We start from the raw sequence: 22,209 nt of genomic DNA on the forward strand, positions 1-22,209 counted from the left end.
CAAAACATGTTATTACAAAAATTAATCTACATTTTCTCTACAAGAAATGTTCTCCATTTTTTCTCTAGGATACACCGTTTAGATGTTACAGGCTTGGCAAATTACGCACTTTTCTTTCAGCATCGCTTTGTAGCAGAACGTTAACGAAAATTTTCTGATACTATTTTGTTTTAGTGATTTCTTTTATATAAAATACAAATTAATATATTTTTCATTCATTGCAGATGTGACTAAGGATAAGTAATCAGGTCTATTAAATCATCTGTGCTCAAGATGTCAGCTGAAAAATGTTTTATCTGTGAGAAACTTCTCGTGATGGTGTTACATGTATAATAAAACAGAAAGAGACTGAAAACTTTACATATTCTTTAAGGTCGTTCTTGTAATATTTTTAATTATTCGTTTGCGTTATGTTTCTAATGCCCTGTGCTTTTGCCAAAATCAAAATCGATTTATCGAACAGATTTATGCGTGTGACTTCGCTTACTATACCAGTAGGGATGTACCGATATATCGGTATGGGTGATATCGGCCACTTTGAGAGTATCGGTATCGGTAAATGGACATAGATATTTACCGATACATTTTCCGAACTAATTTCAATTTATTTAATTTTAATTTATTAGAAATTAAGAGCGACACATATTTCATCGGTTTTTTTTAGACTTACAAGTTGATCTATCGATTTCTTTATGCATGTGTACGCCTTTGATTTGCAATACTCGTACTCAACTGATATTTTTAGTCTCTGGATGCCAAAATAGTGGTGAGAAAAAGCCAAAGATGTTCAGTCAGGATCATGGACGCCCGAAGAAAATTTTCTAGGGGAGACCCATTCAATGGTTGCTATATTACGTCTGGTGTTTAATATGCGTGGTTTGCTATATTACGTATACATTTTCGTGAGCCAGAGGAGTCCCACAAAAATCCTGGCCCTCCCCCTTCGGGAGCCCATGATCAGGATAGCAGACCCGTAATTTAAATCCCAAACGATTCAGAAGAAAATTCTATGGAAGAAACCCACAAGCCGCTCATCTTATTTTCCCCTAACTGGTTAAAAACAATTAGTTCTAAAGTTAATAAATAGTTTTACCGTTTTCGACTGTGCTTAAATAAAGCTCTTAAAATCCTGATAATATATAAGAAGTACATCCAAAAGTATCGGCCTCTTCAATATCGGTATTGGTACATTCACTAGTTAATCTCTCATTGCTTCCTGTAAATTGTAAGCAAATTAATATCACTCGGGTTGTGACTTCATCATTACTCAATATCAAACTGTGATTTGCGAAATTAAATATCTAATCAAGCAATACCAAACTGATTCACGAAATTAAATATCCAGTCAATCAATACCAAACTGTGATTCGCGAAATTCATCTTGCATATTTACGATTAAATTAATACGTGTCTCGAGAATTAACACAAACATGGATTAAGAGGTTTAAACCAGAAAAATAAATTTAAAAGCAAGAATTCCAGAAATTGTATTAACTTCATGTTGACATTTCAACATATCCCAAATCATCTAGAAAGACCTTTTTCTCATATATTGCAAACTCAGAAAGCATGAATATAAGTGAAATTGAAATCAAAAGTATTTTTTCATATCGCCCCCAGAAAGCAGAAAGGTGCTAAGCGCCAAACTGCAAATTTCTCAGGAGAGCATAAAAACGAATGAAATACTAAATAATTCCGATTCTTTCATTCTTCTATAGAATTCAGTTTTCACTGCAGACCTTTCATGTTGTCTCCTGCAACTTGTCCCCTTTCTGCCAACATTAAACATGAAATGGGAATTCAGGATATGTACTTAGTTGGAAATCAAGAACAATGGCGCTTAGCACCTTTCTGGTTTCCGGTAGCGATATGTATCAGTATGAGTGATTTAGAGCCAGAAGGAACTAATGTTGATATCTTTATTCACTTGTGTTGATATGGAAATTAAATTAAGTTGCTGTGTTTCTGATTCAGTGAACTAACTTGAACTATTTTTTTTTTTTTTTCAGTTTATTTTAATAATGTGCCTAACTCTGTACAGTGAGTTCGCTTGTACAGTTATGTATCTTTTATTTTTCAGAAGTGACTGTTAAAATATTCATATGTATGTAAAATCATTACAATGTATTTCTGTGAAGTGTCCAAGACCCGTTGCCCTGATAATCAAGGGAACCTAGGGTCAGGTCCAGATGGAGAACAGTTTGTCTCAAGTGCAAACTAAATATTTGTAGTTCGAATCCCGCTTTAAGCTGTAGGTCGCATTCTTCATGACCCTGCTGTTTCATAAGGACGTTAAGTTCAAACGAACTTTTCTGTCCATTATATAGTGGCCCTGCGTAGCGTGGTCACCAACGCTCTCACCGTTGGTGCAAGCCGTCCTGGGTTCGATTCCCATTAAGGACACTATCGAAAAGTGGTAACAGCTTTTTCCGGTCAGCCATTCTGATGGGCAGGGCTTTTGCTGGGGTTCCTCATTCACATCAGGCAAATGCTGGAATGGTACCTAACATATCCCACGCCGCTTCTTCCGTCCCCGGACAATGAGGTTGCAGAGGATGTCGAACTCACACGTGCGGGCTTAAGACCGTTGATGCCAGTAATACCCAGAAATATGTATAAATAAATAAACTATCCATATATAATCTAAATAAAGTCATCTGTTTAAACAAAACAAAAATAACTGTTTTTTGCCAACCCTGATACAGAACAAGTCCAATACGATGATGAAACAAACATATTAAAGGTACGAGGGCGGGTCAAAAATTATCTACACTTTTCATTCTACAGTTTATTTACATGAAGCTAGGGTTATACTATGCACATCATTTTTCTACGTAATCTCCCTCCTTATCAATACACTTGGCCCAACGGTCAACGAGCTTACGTATTCCTTCCAAATAAAAGGCTTTCGGTTGGTCGTGAAGTCATTTTTGCACCGCATTTTGCATGTCTAAATCTGAGGTAAATCGGCGACCACGCAAAGCATCCTTGAGTGGCTCAAACAAGTGAAAGTCAGATGGAGCTAGGTCTGGGCTAGAAAAATGCATCACCTTCGTTGTTGAAGCGAGTGAATAAGCATTGACAGACCCTAACTAGTGTTGTAAAGGCCTGGGAAAAAAACGGAAATTTTGGGTGAAAAACCAGTTTTTTCCCGGGCCTGGAAAAAAACGGAAAATTTGGGAAAAATTGAATTTTTTGAACATTTTACTACATTATGCTTTTAAAATGAAAAATATTTTATATTTACTAGTTTGCAGTTAAGATTATTGAGTAGTTATGTTTCTTGTATTAGAATAGGAAAACTTTGTGTCACAAATATATGTGCACCACTCCTTTAGTGTTAGCACCGTGATAGAACGGAGTTATGGCTACAAAACGTACTAAAATATAATCCTAAGTTTGCCTAATTAATATAGACCAATATAGACGCATTTAAATTATCTTAAGCAATGTTATGAAGTTCCCGCTTTATGGCAGGGAAGTGTTATAATAACGGGGTCAAAATCATTTTAGTTAATACCGGTATGTTAAAATCAAATATACCTATTTTATGGAGATATGTATCTTTCTTTTGCTGGTAAAATTTCCGGAAATTTTGAACCCATTAAAAATATTTCGGAAATATCGGCAAAAACCAGAAAATATAATTTAAAAACTATTTCTTTGCCTAATGTTAATCTTATTTGCTGTAACATGTCTGCAGTGTATATACAATGTATTTCACTAGCAGGAAAAATACTTAAAGCAACATGTTTTAATTTTACCTTATAGTTTTCTGATTTCTGGTAAAAATCTCTATTATTTGTATATTTTTTGAACAACTCAGAAAGAGAGAGGATCTTATTTACACATACATATACACCGCACAAGTGTAAATTTGAGCAGCGAGAAATATATTAAAGAATTTAACATGTGAAATTTCCATTCGTTATTATTACAGACGTGTTCAAACTATCAGACTCAACATTCAGTTTCTGAATATTTTACTGTTCTTACAATATTACGTGAGAAAATACGTTCGAACTTAGTCCAAATTACTACTTTGTAACTCTGTCCTAATTTCTAGTGCGTGTGGCATATGCTTTTCAATATCAATAAAACATATGTACGTAACATTCAAATATAATTACTATAAAGTGTGTATATCCAAATTGGAAACAAAAAATGAAATGGGATACTTACAAGAAAATTATCTCTCACACAAAGCTTAATATTTCTTATGAAATCAGTTATTCTTTATTAAGTCTTTTTTTATCCTTTGTGGCATCCTATGTGCGAGTTTAGCACATTTTGCCTTCAAGTCAGCATCGTGATACCACAAATTGTTGATCTCCTTAATCAATTGAAGTTTGGTTCTAATGTGCTTCTTCTCTAGCTTTTCTTTCATGAAGCTCCAAAAGTTTTCAATCGGGTTCATATCAGGACTAGTGCCTAGCCACGGAAGAGCACTAATTTCGTTGTCCTCGAAGAATTTTGTTACAGCTTTGGCCCAGTGGCATGGGGCTCCATCATGCATAAAGATGAACTGTACGTCATCAAACCAGAGTGCAGTCTGGGAAAGCAGTTCTTGAAGAACTTGTAGGTATTGGTCGTGCTTCATTGTCTACTCTACTATGTACAGTCTTCCAAGCCCGAAGACAGAGATCACACCCCAGACCATGACTGAAGTAGGATGCTTCACGGTTTATTAAAATACATTCTAACTTGAATTCCTCCCAGGTCAACGTCGCACATATTGTGAGCATTCATCAGACACAAAGATACATGATTCATCACTGAAACACACTATTCTCCAATCGTCTGCAGTCCAATATACGTTAAATTCAAAATCAAGTCAATTCAATCAACTCTAGGCCTTGTGCCCATTCGAGGCGCTTCTTTGCCATGATTGGAGTAGACTCTAATTTTTGTTTTCTTTCTTGACCGTGTGTTTTTATTCCCTCAGCACAAAGAATCGTTCGAACACTTTCAGTTCAAATGTCTGCGCCATTCTCAGCCATTTTTATGCTTAAGTCTGTTAGAAGTTGCACTTCTGTTGCCCAAAGCCAATCTTTTTAGTTTTCTGGTACCTCTTAGCGATAGCTTTGGTTTTCGCCCACACTTTCCAACCCTATTTTGGCTCTTGTTCATTTCAACAGAGATTCTACTCACATATTTTTGTTCTATCCCAACTCTACTAGCATTGTATTGCCATGTATATCTTATTTGCACCAGAAGTATTTTCTTAACTTTTATTTTACGCGGAGAAAGGTCTTTTGCTTTTCCCATTAAGCTGCAATTAAGAATAAAAGATTGATACACGAAACACGTCACGATCATTTTAAACTAGCCCATTCGAACTGTTGAACGCTTTCAATGTCGTTAACTTCGTACGACAGCAACCACAACACTTCAGCCTGTAACTTGTTGATAGGAACCACAAAAACTATCTACAACTGAAACACAACTTTCAGAATTTCTTCCCTTCACTAATGCCATCTGCTCTTCAACGGTGATATCACTACTTCAACTGTATAGTAAACAAATGAAAGATCCTGTATTGGTGGTTTAACTTAAATTAAATGTTCTAGAACTCTGAAATTAGGACTCCTACATCAATTTTGCATTTTTCGAGTGTGAGTCTAATAATTTGAACACGTCTGTAAATACTAGTAAAATAAGCGTTCTTCGCACGGGGACAATACATTTCATTTTGGACATAAAGGGTACCAAAACTGTCACCAATGATCTGGGACCCCAAAAACTATGAATTTGACATTACTATCAGTCATTTTTAATTACTTTTACATGTCACCCTCCCCCTTCAGAAGTACTGATGATGGCTGAATTTGGATTTAAACGGCATCAGGAGTGTCTATGTTCATCGCAGCGACCCCAAAAACTATGGATTCGAACACTAATATTTGTCATTTTCCACCACTTTTTATATATCTCCCTTTCCCGAATTTCCGGGGATGAATTTGGATTTAAACGGCATCAAAAATGTCACTGTTCATCTCAGCAACCTCGAAAACTATGGATTCGACAATAATATCGGTCATTTTCAATATATATATCCCCCCTTCCTTCCTCCAAGTTGCACCTTCAAAGTGAAATGATAAAAACCATCTTAGGCCCGAACCCCATCTCTGTTGAAAATTTTATCGAGATCGGTTGGGTGGTTCAAAAGTTGTTAAGTTACAAATATAGTCACTTTCATTTTTATATAATTTGTCACACTAGAAAACAGGAAAATTTTGTGCATAAAGTTTATATAAAGTGTATATTGGAATATTAAATAATAGTAATTGTATGTTTTAGCACATGGGTATTAGTGAAATTTGCCTACTGCTGTGTCTTTTAAGAAGTATTTTGGTTAAAATTAATAAAATTTCACCAGATCAAAGAACACATTAAGAGCTCAGTTTCATTCAAGAGCCCTATTTGTTGCAACAGAAACGCTTCATGATGGTAGATGTGTATGCAATATTAAGAGTCCTGCAATTAATGCACAACCACGAATAAACGACTAAAAAGCATATAAAGGAAATGAGTGCAGACTATTAATTTTCAAGAATAATTACTACAGTTTTATTTTCGATTACTCCTTTTTTTAAATATTCACAATATTGAAGTTTCTCAACGTATACTTTAACACATTTGAGAAAAAAAGCGGTTCCATTACTAGTAAAATTAACCTAATACAAAGATTTTTGTTATTTTCCCAATTTTTCCGAAAAAAAACTTTTTTTTTTTTTTTTTTTTAACCAACAATTTCAAAATTTCCGGAAATTTTACAACACTAGCCCTAACACGAATGAGCTTGTGTTCTGCAGTAAGCTTCCTTGGTACCCATCGTGCACAGACTTTATGAAAACCGAGCTCGTCGTGAATGATTTGATGGGCAGAGCCATGACTAATGTTCAAAGCAGATGCTATCTCATCGATAGTTATTCACCAGAACCATCTCTCGAGCATGCTGAATGTTGTTATCTGTAGTGAAGGTTGATGGCCATCCTGCTCCCTCTTCGTGCATTACACTTGTTCGACCACTTTTAAAATTCTCGAGCCACAAAAGCACAGTTTTATGTGATAGTGCACTTCTCCCATATTGCGATGATAGTCTGTGATGAATGTCTGACCCTTTGACACCCTCCGACCAGAGGAATCGGATCACTGTTCGTTGTTCTTCTTTGGTGCAAACTTCAAATGGAGCAGCCATGATATATCTGCAACAGGGTGTCTATCGGTCATGAAAGTCACGAAATCAGAAAACGGTCATCAAAGTCACGAAATTTAGGGTCACGATATTTTTTAACTGTACAAATGTAAGTACAGATTGGAAAATTTCGTTGTATAAAACGTCGAAATTCACCACCAAAAATGTCTATGGTCGGCTTTAGACACTACCAAATCGCAAGCAAAGTACGCTTCTATCGCATGGGTTAAAATTCGGCCTAATTCGCACCCAAATTTGCTCTTGAAAATGTTAGGAAATGTTACGATTTGGTGAAGGAAAGGTCACGAAATTTCATTCTGGGGTTTTAGTAGACACCCTGTGCAACAAAAGGAAGAAAAATGCAGGAATCAAGATCTCACTTTCACAGCATCACCACAACAGTATAACATTACAATATGCGAGGACAGAAGACAAAGTGCGCAATGTAAGAAAAGTTATGACAAAAGTGTAGATAATTTTTGACTCGCCCTCGTAGCACGTCATAATAATAACATCCCGAGCTTCCTGTCTTTAGAAAAGCGATTATTATTTTTAATTATTTATTATGTGGCAAATACTGGAACATATCCAGGGTTGCCTTTTTTGTCAAACGACCTGATTCTCCTTAAATATAAGTTTTTCTTCGTCCTGCTTATGGCTTGATTGGAGTTCCATCTAGTTTATGCGATTAGTATTTTTCGTGTGGAAATTATTTTTCTTTATTGTTCATACTTAACGTATAATGTTAAGGGATTTTGTGTAAATTAGAAACCTTAAATTTCACTTCGAAATTTTATTTTATTTTTTACTAGCAGCGTTCACCCCGCTTCGCTGCGGTCACCCCGGAACGCAATAAACTTTGTTACTTAGATAATTTTTACTTTTTCGCTTTCAAGTGATATGATAAAAACCATAGAAGATTGCAGTAAATGTTAACATTATATCGCCTGTCATTTATGTTAACCCGCCCCGCTTCGCTGCGGTCACCCCGGAACGCAATAAACGTTGTTACTTAGATAATTTTTACTTTTTCGCTTTCAAGTGATATGATAAAAACCATAGTAGATTGCAGTAAATGTTAACATTATATCGCCTGTCATTTATGTTAACCCGCCGAGTGACACGGTCATGCGGGTTGCATATAAATACGTTTATTTTTACCTATGATGAACTAATAACAAAGGATTTGTACGTATGGACACTTGAATGGTCAATTATCTCAAGACACTGGTAATTAAAAATTAAAGTGATATGATAAAAACCATCTAGGGTCCAAATCCTAATAACCCCCCAAAAATAAAAGAAATTGGTTCAGCCGTATTAGCGTGATGAGGGAACAAAGGATTTGTACGTTCTCTTTTATATATAAGATTTTATTTTATTTTTTTTATTTTTGTTCAGTTTATATTCAAAACTTAAAGTATCATTATAGAAAATACGTAGACACGAAGTGACAGAATATCACCGGAGCTTTAATAATAATTTCATTGTTTCAGAAGGTGTTGAGTGTAAAACAGGTGCACGGTAGCTCAGTGATATAACTGTGAGCTCTGATGCGAGAGGCCCGTCGTTCGATGCCCAGCCATAGAAGTTTCTGGTGGACATCATCATCATCTCCGTGGGTTTACTCCTACATTTTTCTTCGTATTACGCCTATTATTATTGTTAAAAGTTAAGGTTGCTGTGCTTTTCGGGTACCCTGTGTGTCTAGTCATGCTAGGCCGTATCTATGAATGAATTTGAGATACTATGATATATTCATGTCTTTTTACTATTTCCAGGTGTCATTTGTAATACGGGATGAAGTGGAGCCCTGCCACAGAGCAGGGGTCAATTCTCTGCAGTATGATCCGTACTTACACCGCTTGTATTCAGCGGGCAGGGACAGTATTATCCGCATATGGAACTGTAGGAACATGAAGGATCCATATATCCAGTCTATGGAGCACCATACTGATTGGGTGAACGACATTGTGTTATGCTGTGGAGGCAAAAATTGTAAGTGAATATTATGTCAAGTAAGCTATAATAAATAGGTGCATAACTTCTTTTTTAATCCTTAGAGGACGGTTTCGTGATTTTATTGTTTGATTAAGTAGCAACAGATCCCAGTGTAATTTGTCTAAACGAGATAAAAGGAGGAAACAACCGATTTTTAATACATTAAATTTTCTGTAGGTGCAAATTCAATTTTACATGAAGAGTAAAAAAAAAAAAAAAAAAAAAAAAAGCACGACTGGCCCCTGATTCGAACCCCGAGATCTTGGACATACCTTCGTGCATTTTTCCAATATTCGTGTATCATTGAATTTGCACCCATAGAGGATTTGGTGTGTTAAAATTCGGTTGACCCCTCCATTTACTACTATAATTTATCGTGCATCCGTTAAAGATATTCGGACACTGGATTGTCCATGCATAACAGGACTTGCGGTACGAACCGTTTGGTCTGAGTGAATGAACACCGACTTCTAGAACGAGGGAATATATGACTGTTCAGGGAGAAGACTGGGTAGCGTAGTGGTTAACGCATCAGCACGGTACGTCGAAGATCTCTGGTTCGCGTTCCGGTCCAGACATATATTTTGTTATTCTTTCTAACGTCATTAAATGATACCTCATTTAATTTGCAATTAAACAGTCTCTCAAATATCGGTATCATTTACCTATCGAGAAGAGAGGAAAATTCACGGAAATTTGTGTACTGGAATTCCAATGTTTCCATAAAATTAAGTCTCTGCATCAAGAAAATATTTTGAAAGATATCCGGAAAAATATGTCTCAACTCAACACCATCGTCAGTTTCGGAGATTTGAAAAAATGGAAATGACCTCTTTTTAGTTCTCAAAAATTGGTGAAATGTAAAGGGCCGATAAGTATGGTGTAGGTGACGGTGTGAATATGTGATACAGTAAGTGACACCATGGCGCGCGGACGCGTCTCAGAGTAGCTGGAGTTGTTTACGCGAGGTTATATATTCATCGTTGGGAGTGTGATGGAAGTCAGCATACTCAACCTTAAAAAATAGCCACAAAATTTGGATATAAATATTCGAACTTCGAGATCATTTTTATCGTGATCCAATGGATGCATATGTTTAAAAATAGTTCTGTTGAATTCAGTATATTCAAATCAGTATAAAAGGCTCAATTAGTTATGTATCGAAGCTTTGGCATTTTTACCATTGGCATCAGCGGTAGTTCTTTCAGTATACCTCATTCTTCCGTCATGGATTAAGTTCCATAATACTATAAGAACTCCAGTATTCTTTTTATTGAATGAATATATGCAAGTGAATACACTGCGCTTCATCGTTTAAGCAGTCTTAAATAAAGCCATCTATAATTATCATCATGCTAATTTGCTGTTATCTACGGACTCACGAAAGTGTCTTACAAACCTGGAAATCAAGGAAAACAAAGTGATATGAAAAAGTCAAGTGTACCAGTGCTTAAACTGGAAATCGGGAGAAAATTTAGGACTTTTAAGTAAGTTGAAAGCTGAAGGCGAAACGTCCTCCAGTGTGGCGTAACTGTTGTTAGCATTTCCTTTTCATATATATATATATATATATATATATATATATATATATATATATATATATATATATATATATATATATATATATATTGTCAAGGAACGGTAAATTCAGATATAAATTTCTATGTTAATTTCATATATTTGGCTAAAGATGAAAATTAAATTATATTTTAAAATTGGCTTACATTCAGAAATGAGAAATCTTGCAGACAGACGAATTAACAAATAATATTACATTATGCTTATGGTTGTTTGTTTTGAATGAAGTAACGATACAGACACGAGTCTGCACGTGTCATCACAATGTAAACAAACATTGAGGCAAGATGAAATTGTAAAACTTTGTAAATTTTATGTTAACACCAACACATTCTGAAAGTTGGGTAAAATTGTGGAAATCGCAAACGTAGACTGTTTGGAGATTTGGTCACTGAGAGACAATGTAGAAACTACGGTTTCAGCAAAGAGATGTAATAACATCAAAATTTGGAAAGGAAGGAAACCACAAGATCATCGTCTAGTGAATGACATAAAAAGGTAATGTCAAAGAGAATCAAGATCAGTTCTGGGTGATCCGTTGCAGAGGATCAGTTCCTGGGTATCCGTTGTGGAGTATCAACTTCAAGTTTCCAGTGGAATCCCTTCCACTGTGGTTCACCGCTGACATCTAACTCAGAGTCCATGAGTTCGATTCCATCAACGTCAAGGTATGTGGTATTACATCTCTGGTTGCTCTCAGATGAGTGAATAACCAACAGTCTATCTGATGTGATCAAACAATTTAACTAACGACTCATAAACAAACACATTACACGTAATTCTACATTAATTAATGACAATAAATGACAAATTTAATAGTAAGTGTTTAGCTCGTGATTTATAATACAACCTCTCGCATGATTGTTATATAATTCCTGTCTATTACGGATAATAAACAGAAGCAACTAATATCGTGTCACAGAGCATTCTACATCCCATATAGGCACGACACGATATTGGGTTGTCAATATATATATAGTTCCAATATCGTGAAATTAAGATGGTAACTTTTATTTTTTAAATGTAACGTATGCCTCATTAGTGATAGAGCCTGATAGCATCGTACCACAGATGCAGAGAAACTAGATGAAGTTGTTAGAATTATCTTTTTGCATTTTCAGGTATAAATATATCATTTAGAGTTAGTCCGATAGCAGAAGGTCAAAATTTAGGTGATCCTTGCTATGCGGTCTGTGCACTGTCTCATTCTAAGTGAGAAGCCAACGGGTATCACCTTGTCACCCTTGGGCAATACAAAAATAGCGGCCGTCCAATATGGCGGCAGAGGCTAAGCATAGTGTTGACCTTGAATGCTTGTATCTGCTAACTAGTAGTCCAATCTTTATATCGTTCAAACATTAAATTGTGTAGAGGATAACAGGATAAAATATTATTCTTATTGTTACTCATACTTAAAATTAGTAACGAGAGAAATAATTGAATTTAAAATATTTATTTTTTCTAACAGCTTTTCAACCATTTATGGGAAAATCATAAGCAAACGGCTAGAACAATTGTAGAAAGTATAGAATAACTTTTCAAAGACCGTTGAATTTGTTATATTAACGAAAAGAGGAAACAACCGATTTATACTAATTTTTACATACCAAATCCTCTGTGGCTGCGAATCCAATAACAAAGATGTGATGTCAGTTGTCATGCCAAAACTATGTAGATGCTTTTCGTAATGCGGGAAATTGAATCACGTGAATTCCGTGTTATATAAAGAGTAAAAAAGTGCACGACGGGATTGAGATTCCAATCTGGGTCTTCGGCTTATCGTACCGATGTGTTAACTACTACGCTACCCAGTCCGTCTCCTGAACATCATTCTTGAAGTTGGTGCTCAGCCTCTCAGACTGTACCACAACTCTTCTTGCGCTTGGAGAACCTAATTTCTACAAATTCAACCATCAGAGGTGTTCTGTAATGAAAACACTGAGTTGTCCAAGCACAAGAAGAGCTATGGTACAGTCCATGTGGTCTTGAGTGGCTGAGCACCGACTTCAAGAGTGATAGAATGTATGATTATTCATGCTGGTTCATTTCTGTTACGAGGGCTGATCAGAAAGTAAGGTTACAAAGCCTGCAGTGAAACATGTATATATTATTTCATACGACTAATACAGCCAACAGATAGTACATACTATATTAGGTTATTTTTCGATGTATTTGTTGTAGAGGTCTGCACGGGCTCGGGCTAAGCCCCCGGGCTTAGGCTTGGCCCGGCCCGCGGGCCGGACTCGGACCTACAAAGCGTAGATCACTTCGGGTTTGGGCCGTAAATTTTTAAATATATGACCATATTTCTCGGGTCTTTTCGGGCCTAACTTTTTAAAATATACTGTCCAACGACCGTTTTTTTCAGGAGAACTGTTAAACACAACTGCAAAGTTAATCCTCTAATTGTTGTAAATAAAAATGCAATTTTGTGTTCATTATTAAGTTTCTGTAATTCGGGCTCATATGATTATCACACAGGCTCGGGCCTAAAGGCTAAAACATGACTCGGGTCGGGCTTCTCATTATCAACTAACGGGCCGGGCCAGGCCTGGGCTAAAAATTCCGGCCCGTGCAGACCTCTAAGTTGTCACCATATCGCTTGGAGCACCTGTCATATCTGGGATGAGTTTGAAGATTCCCTCCTGGTAAAAATCCTATCCTTGCGTGCTCATCCCCGTTGTCACAAAGTGTTTCACCTCCTCGTCTGAAGCGAAGCGACGGCTTCCTAAGTGCTCCTTCAAGTGCGGAAACAGTTAAAATTTGCTTGGAGCGAGGTCCGAGCTGTAGGGAGGGTGGTCGATGATGTCCTAGCGAAACTGCTTCAACAGTACGATGGTCTTCTGGGCCGTATGCGAGTGCATGTTGTCACACTCGACATCATTCTGCGACATGCTGACGAGAGAGTACTGTCTCTCCGTAATCTCTACCAGCTACCGGTGAATTTCAGCTGCGGTTACATGTTTCGCTCACAGAATTCGAATAATTGAGCGGACTTCATGAGACCAGTTTTCCAGACGAGTCGCCGTCTGTGTTTACCTACAACTAGCGCCGTGGTGGCGGGTGGCTGAAACTCTGCACAGTTGCCAACTCTATGTATTAAAATTACCACACACTTCTCCCCTGCACATTCCTACATAACAGAGGAAACTCCGGAAATATCTTCTTTGTAACCTTAGTTTCTGATCCTCCCTCGTAGTAATCAAATGCAACGTTGCCCTGAGAAATCAACTAGATTTGCAGGTAATAATATAGCAATAATACGCTGTCTGCAGCTTACCTTATATTTTCAGTATGTTCAGATAATGTACGAAGTTAAAACAGTTAGAATCACACTTTTGAAACGTTTTATAACGTAACAACACGAACAGCTTTTCAAGTTTTTTTTTGTTTTTGTTAAACATTAGATTGTCTCTAGAATATAGTAATATATTTAAAACAGTGTTGTTATAATTCATGATATTTGGAATACTGTGGTGGTGAATTTTGACTGTGTTTAAAAGATAAAAATACTTTTTCTTTTAACCTTGTTTCACTTCTTCCTCCCGTCCACAGTTGTCGAATATATATTCAGTTAAGTTTATGTTCACTGAATGAAAGTACTACTGCAGGGTGTCTATCGGTCACGAAAGTCATGAAATCAGAAAACGGTCATGAAAGTCAAGAAATTTAGCTTTTGGGTCACGATTTTTTTTTTATCTGTAGAAATATGTGTAGATAGGAAAATTTTGTTCTATAAAACGTCAAAATTCACCACCAAAAATGTTTCTGGTAGGTTTTAGATGCTACCAAATTGCAAACAAACCATGCTTCTATCGCATGCAGGAAAATTCTGCCCAATTCGCACTCAAATTCGCTCTTGAGAATGTTACTAAGTTTTATGGTTTGGGAAGGAAAAGGTCACGAAAAAGTCACGAAATTTCAATTTTCGAATTTTAATAGACACCCTGTACTAGCTACTGTCTTATGTAATACGTATTTAGTTGTGGTAATCCTATTGTATGTAATTGTTTCTGTTTCTATTCCCTTTAGTAATATCAGCAAGCTCAGACACTACAGTAAAAGTGTGGAATGCTCACAAAGGGTTTTGTATGTCTACTTTAAGAACTCACAAAGACTACGTGAAAGCCTTAGCGTATGCTCGTGACAGAGAGCAAGTAGCATCCGCAGGGCTCGACAGAGCGATTTTTCTGTGGGATGTCAACACATTGACTGCCTTAACGGCCAGCAATAATACCGTAACAAGTAAGTGTTCATGGAGTCTCACTGTGTCATTGATATATGATTAGAATTTTATAATATTATGTCCCTGCAAATTGAATACTTTTGTTCGTAGTTTGTTGCATATATTCTAGGATAAATTAGAATTTTGTTACTATATGTTTTACGTATCATTCGGAAGGTTAGAATTCAGTGGACATTTCGAATATTCTTCAATATCAAGTAAGAAATATTGATAAGTAGTACTTCGGCTTTTAATTATTAAGGAGCGTAACTGACAGATTCAATTTGGTTGGATCGCAAACAATAGTTTTCTCCTACTTAAGAAATAGTTGTTTAACGAATCTCAGGGTCGCATGCAAAGGACTTGCACACTAGTGACATCTAGTGCATCAGCTCAGAAAACGCGCCTACCGCCAACTATGAAGCTCTTTGTGAATTATTTGACTCGTGACTAACCAAGGTATCTATCGGTCACGAAAGTCATGAAATCAGAACATGGTCATGAAAGTCGAGAAAAAGTCACGAAATTTAGCTTTAGGGTCACTTATATATATATATATATATATATACTGTACGAATGTAAGTACAGGCTGGAAAATTTTATTGTATACAACGTCAAAATTCACAGCCAAAAATGTCTATTGTCGGCTTTAGATGCTACCAAATCGCAAGCAAAGCACGCTTCTATCACATGCATGAAAATCCGGCCTAATTCACATTCAGACGCGTTCTTAAGACTGTCCTTCAGTGAGCAGTGGCAATGCAAATCGCATCGCATCGCCGAAACCATCTACGCATCTAACCAGTTTATTCAACTGTGACAAGACAACCAAGTTTTTATCGCTCCAGGGAACAACCTTTGAAAGTAGAGGTACGGTAAAGATAAGTGCTGAAGAATATAGATACTGTTATTAGTTTTTGAATGTTACGAAATTTTATGGTTTGGTAAAGGAAAGGTCACGAAATTTCAGTTTGGGATTTTAGTAGACACCCTGCTAACAGACGGAAGCGACTTGTTTATATATATAAATGTTGATAACGAGTCTGTTTTGGTCATCAACAATGGGCTTATCCGTTAGTGACATTTAGTTCATTAGGATGGAGGCAACTTAGCTACCGGTAACTATTAACTCTTCTGATTGACAAGCTGCTCTTAGTTTTTTTCCTAACACATTATTATTATTATTATTATTATTATTATTATTATTATTATTATTATTATTATTATTATTATTATTATTATTATTATTATTATTATTATTATTAATACCAATGGCTGGGTACACTAGAATACTGTTTCTTAAGAGATCAGCAAATCAAGCAGTATCGAGGTTGATCTGAGATGGCTGACGATTGATACTCACGAAATGGTATTTGCATTGCGACGTCCACCCAACATCGTAAGGACAATTGAGGAACTGCTTGAAAGAGAGGAGTAGTGAACTCCAATCTAGAAAGCCAGCATTAATGGCGAGGGGAGCCGATGCACTAACCACAAAACACCCCAAAGAAAGGAGTGCCATATGTCAGTTTCTTGCTCCTAAGGGCTGTTGTACCAGTTATTATTGTTATTATGTTTTATAAGACCGCTCTGTTATACATGGTGGCGCAAGAAAACAGGAAATGTTGAATCTAGAATTAGCAACACTGTATGGCCGGTATTTGTTTGGGACCGATAAAACAACATTGAGAAGACTTTGTCATTTAGTAATAATGAAGCGTTGAAGTTGTGCGGAACGTGTGTTCTCTGTGAAAAACGGTAACATTCTATGGCCTCGAATTCCCCTGAAATCAGTGTGTACCATTTGTCTTTATGACGAATCTGTGAGAATATTTCGAAAGCAAAGAGTATAGTACACGCCCTCCAAACGTCGTTGAACTGAAACTAAGGGTTAAATGAGGACTCACCGGCGCTCCTCAAAATGTAACACACTGAACATTCCAGCGAATTTCCGTATCATAATGTGTATGCCGAGATGAGAAACATCTTTACGATGTCATCTTCAAGAAATAAAGTGACGTAAATGCCATTGCTAATGTCATTGTTGATGGCATACTTTCTACATGCATCTCAGTCATTAAATGTATTCTATCCTGTGTTGATTATTGCATTTTACGTCAATTAAAATTTTCCTATTTTCCTGTGCCACACTACAGAAATGAATCTTAGTTAAGCTATTGGGGTCTTCAAACTTTACTGAAAAGAAGTAAATTTATTGATTGAAGTCCTTTATTCCAATGGATAATGTATAATAAATATTGTTCGAAAAATAAAGGAACAAGAATGCTGAATAGTAGTATAATTAATAGCCAAGAACGTAACTTCTGGGGGAGGGAGGGCAGCTGCCCTCCTCCCCAGGGAAACCCCGCCGTTCGAGGGGTGCCCACTTTAAGACAAAATTTTCTTACTCCATATACGATACGAACATGAAATTATAAATAAACTATCAAACAGGTTCACTACATTACATAAAGAAAACAGCACACAAAAGGAAAATAAAACAAAAATGAGTCATGGACCCATTTCAGTAGAAAATGTCTACTATTAGGGGTCCTACAAATAATATTTATTGGTATGGCTTTGAGATTTTTCAGTTTCCTTAATTGATTTGTCATGTATAGAATGGGCCCAGGAGCATAACTAACGGTCCCACAAACCTTGCCGTGCGGGAGGGCCCACAGGCTCCGGGGGCCCATAAAGAGCAAGAGAAAGGGGCCCATAAAGATTAAGAGAAAGATGGGCCCAGAAATTAGAAAAAATAACTTTTTCTAGGGGGCCCAAATGCACGTATTAGTGCCCCCCCCCCCCAGAAAAATCTAAGTTACTCTACTTACATTAGTTGCATTAAATTCAAAATGTAAAATACAGTGAAAAATGACAGCATCTTATAATAATTTAAACTAAGTCAAAACAGAAAAGAAAGCAATAATTAGTAATAGAGTGTTTGTTATATACGTATATTAAACTGTTTAAACTTGATGATGGGAATATATTTTATTCACCCCTGCCCTTCTTCGATTAAGGGAAATCTATCTTTTTAACCCCTCCCTTTTGCCCTCGTGATTTATTGCGTAAATTGGTCTGGTCTTGAAATTAGTTTTCTATCTTTTATCTTTCAAGTTTCAAGGACCTCAGTCTTAATTTTGTTGTTAATATATTTGTCTTCAATATATTTTTATTGTAGTATCTTCGGCACAGTTTCAAAAATGTGAATAAAGTGGTCTCGAATTTTGTCTGCTACTTGTGTATTTTTAAAATTTGTTAATTTTATATCACCGTGTATTGCGAGCTGTGATTATATTTAGAAAGAAATATAAGTAAAAAAAAAGTTGAGTTCAAAATATTCACCGCAGACCAAAATATTCCTTTAAAAAACCCTTTTGGAAATCACAGTTTCCACCATCAGTTTAACAGTTCAAAATGAATTTAAACATGGAAAAGAAACATGTATGCGTTTTAACGAGAAGTTGTGTGCTTCATATTTTCATTCCTGTTTAGCTATGTTTTGGCCCATTCATGTGTTTTTCCCATGTTTAAATTAATTTCGAACTGTTAAGCTGATGATGGAAACTGTGATTTCCGAAAGCGCTTCTTAAAGGAATATTTTGGTCTGCGGTAAGTACTAGCTTTTTAACTTATATTTGTTTATGTTAATTTTAATTTGAAATAGAAATAAATTGGAATTATAATTTACCTTCTTCTGAAAATGATATATTAAGAAATTTGCTGTTTTTAGTGATAATTTAAAAAATCAGCTTGAACTTCGGTTATGTAAGTATTTTAACTTTTCAATAAGGATCTTGACCTTCTTAAGTGACAATTATTTTATATTGATTACATGCTATAATATTTTTTCTAATGTATTGTAAATGATTCTATCTTTGTTTTTATAAAGTGCTGTATTTTTGCGTGAGAGCTATTTGCAGCACTGAAAATAATTTTTATTATTTATCATTAAATTTTCAATCAATATGCTTTCCATCATTTGTATTTCGCAAGATGTTAAATAGCCTTTAAAATAACAGGAAACCTTTGCATTACAATCTAATGATTTTATTGTACTTTATTTCTAATGGTTGAGGAACAGATTACTACCACCATGGTAGGTTTGATTATGCGGTTGTTGCCTAAACTAATTCTTTTTTTTTTCTTCTTTTTTTTTCAGCCTCTTCTCTAAATGGAAACAAAGACTCCATTTATAGTTTAGCGATGAATCCGCCTGGAACAGCAATTGTAAGTGGCTCTACCGAGAAAGTGCTGAGGGTATGGGACCCGAGATCATGTGCCAAGCTAATGAAATTGAAAGGTAAGTGAAATGGATTGAGTGTTTGAAATCAGGAATTGCGGTAGTTTTGTAGTCCTTGAAACGCATAACGGTCACCTGCTCACGTAATAGTGTTTCTAGTCTGTAAGTCGATGGACTTCAGTAAAGATAAACCTAACGCTGTCGCTTAGATATCTCCGTCATTCCTTCTCCTGATAAAACAAATGTAACGGATAAGTCGATAGGAGTGCAGGAGAGCGAAAAGAATAATAAATGAAAAGAAATTTTGCATAATATAACGGTGTTCACACTGACCCTGAAATTCATGAAATGTTTCAAAATACACCAAGAGGCGGGAGAATCCTGCTATATTTTACATAAGACACGGTTTTTTTTTTTTTCCTTTATGTGAGTATATTCAGAATGCCAAGATATTAAGCATATCGTTGCTGTATAACAGTTCAGTGCTAGTTGTGTTCCAAATACAGGAAATTTGACTTGTAATAAGTATTTATAGTAAGAAAGTAAGCTTATGCTGTATTAAGAAAATTAAAAAAAAAAATTAGAAAAGGTGAGGGATGGACGTCTATGAGGATGGTGGAAGCCGATTAGAGAGTGATTTTTTTTCTAAACTTAACCATAAATTATATGTTCGCCATGTTACGGGTCAGGGAAAAGCATAAATTAATAGTGTCGCGGGTCAAGGAAAATGTATTTCTTTGCCCATGGAAATTCAGGCAAATCAGTATCGGAATATCAGGGTGAACTCTGTATAGCAGAAAGAAGAAAGAAAAAGATGTAAAGTTAAAATCAATGAAGAAATTAACAAAATAATAATAATAATGGAGGGGATTAGGCAGATTGGAAAGTAATGTAATTTTTAATAATATGTAAAACAGTCAAGAATTTGAAAAGGTAAACAAATATATAGGGAGAGCAGAGTTGATTTAGTGGAGGAGGACATTACACATGTTTAAGACCAGGAGACGGTTTGCTGATGTGTCTTTCATCTCTTATTCTGTTTATTGTAAATATCATATATGAAGCCTTTTTTATTATTTTGTACTCGGGATTTTGCTTAATTTTATATGACTCCACGTTGTAAACGAAAATGATGATAGTCTTTAACCGTTCCTGGTATTCTTTTTGAGCTATTGGTCTGACAAAGCAGAAAACAGGGCTCTACAGAATAGGAAAAATATATTGTGGAAGGAAAAAGGAGAAAGGGATTAAGTAAAGTGGAGGAACGAAACAGAGTAGATTGACGCAATTAGTGTTTCAGAGCGAAGTCACTACGTATCTCTCAACCGGTAAGATGTTAAACAGTGAATACTACCATTACTTCCTTCAAAGATTCGAAATGAAAATTGGGGCCGCGGTGGCTCAGTGGTAGAGCGTTCACCTCGGGTGCTAGAGGTCTCGAGTTCAAACCCTGCTCCTGCCAAGTGAACTTTGTGGTGGACAAACACCGTGTGCGTGGGTTATCTCCCGTTTCCTCCCACTTTCTTCATTCCACCATTTCATTCATCTCTCATCATCACCGTCTCATTTAGCCTAACCGGCATACCGTGGGACGTAAAACTCAAAGATTTCATTTCATTTTCATTTTTTTAGAAATGAAAATTAAATTAAATATTTCAGTGTAATGTCCCACAATTAAACTCTTTAGACTAAGAGAGACGATGATTGAAGCAAGTCAATGATGATGGAAGAATTGGTAGAATGATAGAGTTGGAAGAAACGGTAGAACTCAAGAAAACCTACGCACACAATGTTGTCCGCCATAGAATTATTTGGTTGGGGATCGAACCAAGGACCCCATACACCAGAAGTAAGTGCTCTACCACTGAGCCACCATACCCCCTTCAAAGATTGGGTTGCACGGTGGGCAAATACCATAATCTATCATCTATGAAGTGTTGTGGAAATCCTAAAAGGATTGTTATATTGTTATGTCGTCAGCCGATCCTGTTTACCTCCAGCTGGACATTTTATTTATTTATATATATATTTGGTCTAGGAATTAATTCGTGCGGGTGGACAAGAGATGGCGCAACGAACGGAGCGTCCCACAGTTCCGTGTATCCACACATGTGTTGCAAACCCCTGTCATCGCGTATCGTTCGTAGTATAGGGCAGTGGATTAAAGCGTCAACAACACCAGTTTGTAGTTAAGTGAACATGGCGCAATTTGTGCCTGATAAAGTGTTTTTGCGGGGTGTCCTCCTGCATTACTTTAACATGCAGAAAAGTGCGACTGAAAGTCATCGTATTTTGGTGGAAGTGTATGGTGACCATGCTCTAGCTGAGCGAACGTGTCAGAAGTGGTTTGCACGGTTTAGAAGTGGTGATTTCGGCTTGGCAGACCAAGAGCGAGCTGGACAGCCAAAAAAATTTCAAGACGAAGAATTGACAGCATTGCTCGAGCAGGATTCGTGTCAAACGCAGGAACAACTTGCAGCAGCATTAGGCGTTGATCAAACAACAGTCTCCAAACGCTTGAAAGCCATGGGAATGATTCAAAAGATGTCACATTGGGTTCCACATGAATTGAAAGACAGAGACGTTGAAAGATGAAAAACCATTTGCGAATTGCTGCTTCAACGACAGAGCAGAAAGGGGTTTCTGCATCGAATTATTACGGGTGATGAGAAATGGATCCATTACGAGAACCCTAAACGAAAAAAGGCCTGGGTGAAACCAGGTGAACCAGGTCCATCACAACCAAAACGAGATATTCACTGTGCAAAGGTTATGCTGTGCATATGGTGGGATATGAAAGGTGTGGTGTACTATGAGCTGCTGCAACCGGGTGAAACTATGAATGGAGAACGTTATCGACGACAATTAATGCGTTTGAAGCAAGCTCTGGCCAGAACACGACCAGAATGGGAGAACAGACATGATAAACTTATTGTTCAACATGATAACGCTCGCCCACAT

At 36.5% G+C, this 22,209-nt stretch overlaps 1 protein-coding gene across 3 annotated transcripts in view; it reads left to right on the top strand.

The window, feature by feature from the left end:
• Positions 1-22,209, top strand: part of LOC145684233 (WD repeat-containing protein 48) — a 144,186-nt gene that overhangs the window by 81,734 nt on the left and 40,243 nt on the right. For all 3 annotated transcript variants that reach the window (XM_081756331.1, XM_081756329.1, XM_081756330.1), the window contains exons 2-4: positions 8,980-9,196; positions 14,810-15,022; positions 19,168-19,308. In XM_081756331.1, coding sequence (XP_081612457.1) covers positions 8,980-9,196; positions 14,810-15,022; positions 19,168-19,308 — 571 coding nt within the window. The remainder of the gene's footprint in view (positions 1-8,979; positions 9,197-14,809; positions 15,023-19,167; positions 19,309-22,209) is intronic.

Source organism: Thermobia domestica, chromosome 4 (assembly GCF_964235325.1).
Source record: "Thermobia domestica chromosome 4, izTheDome1.hap1.1, whole genome shotgun sequence".
NCBI classification, from domain to species: domain Eukaryota; kingdom Metazoa; phylum Arthropoda; class Insecta; order Zygentoma; family Lepismatidae; genus Thermobia; species Thermobia domestica.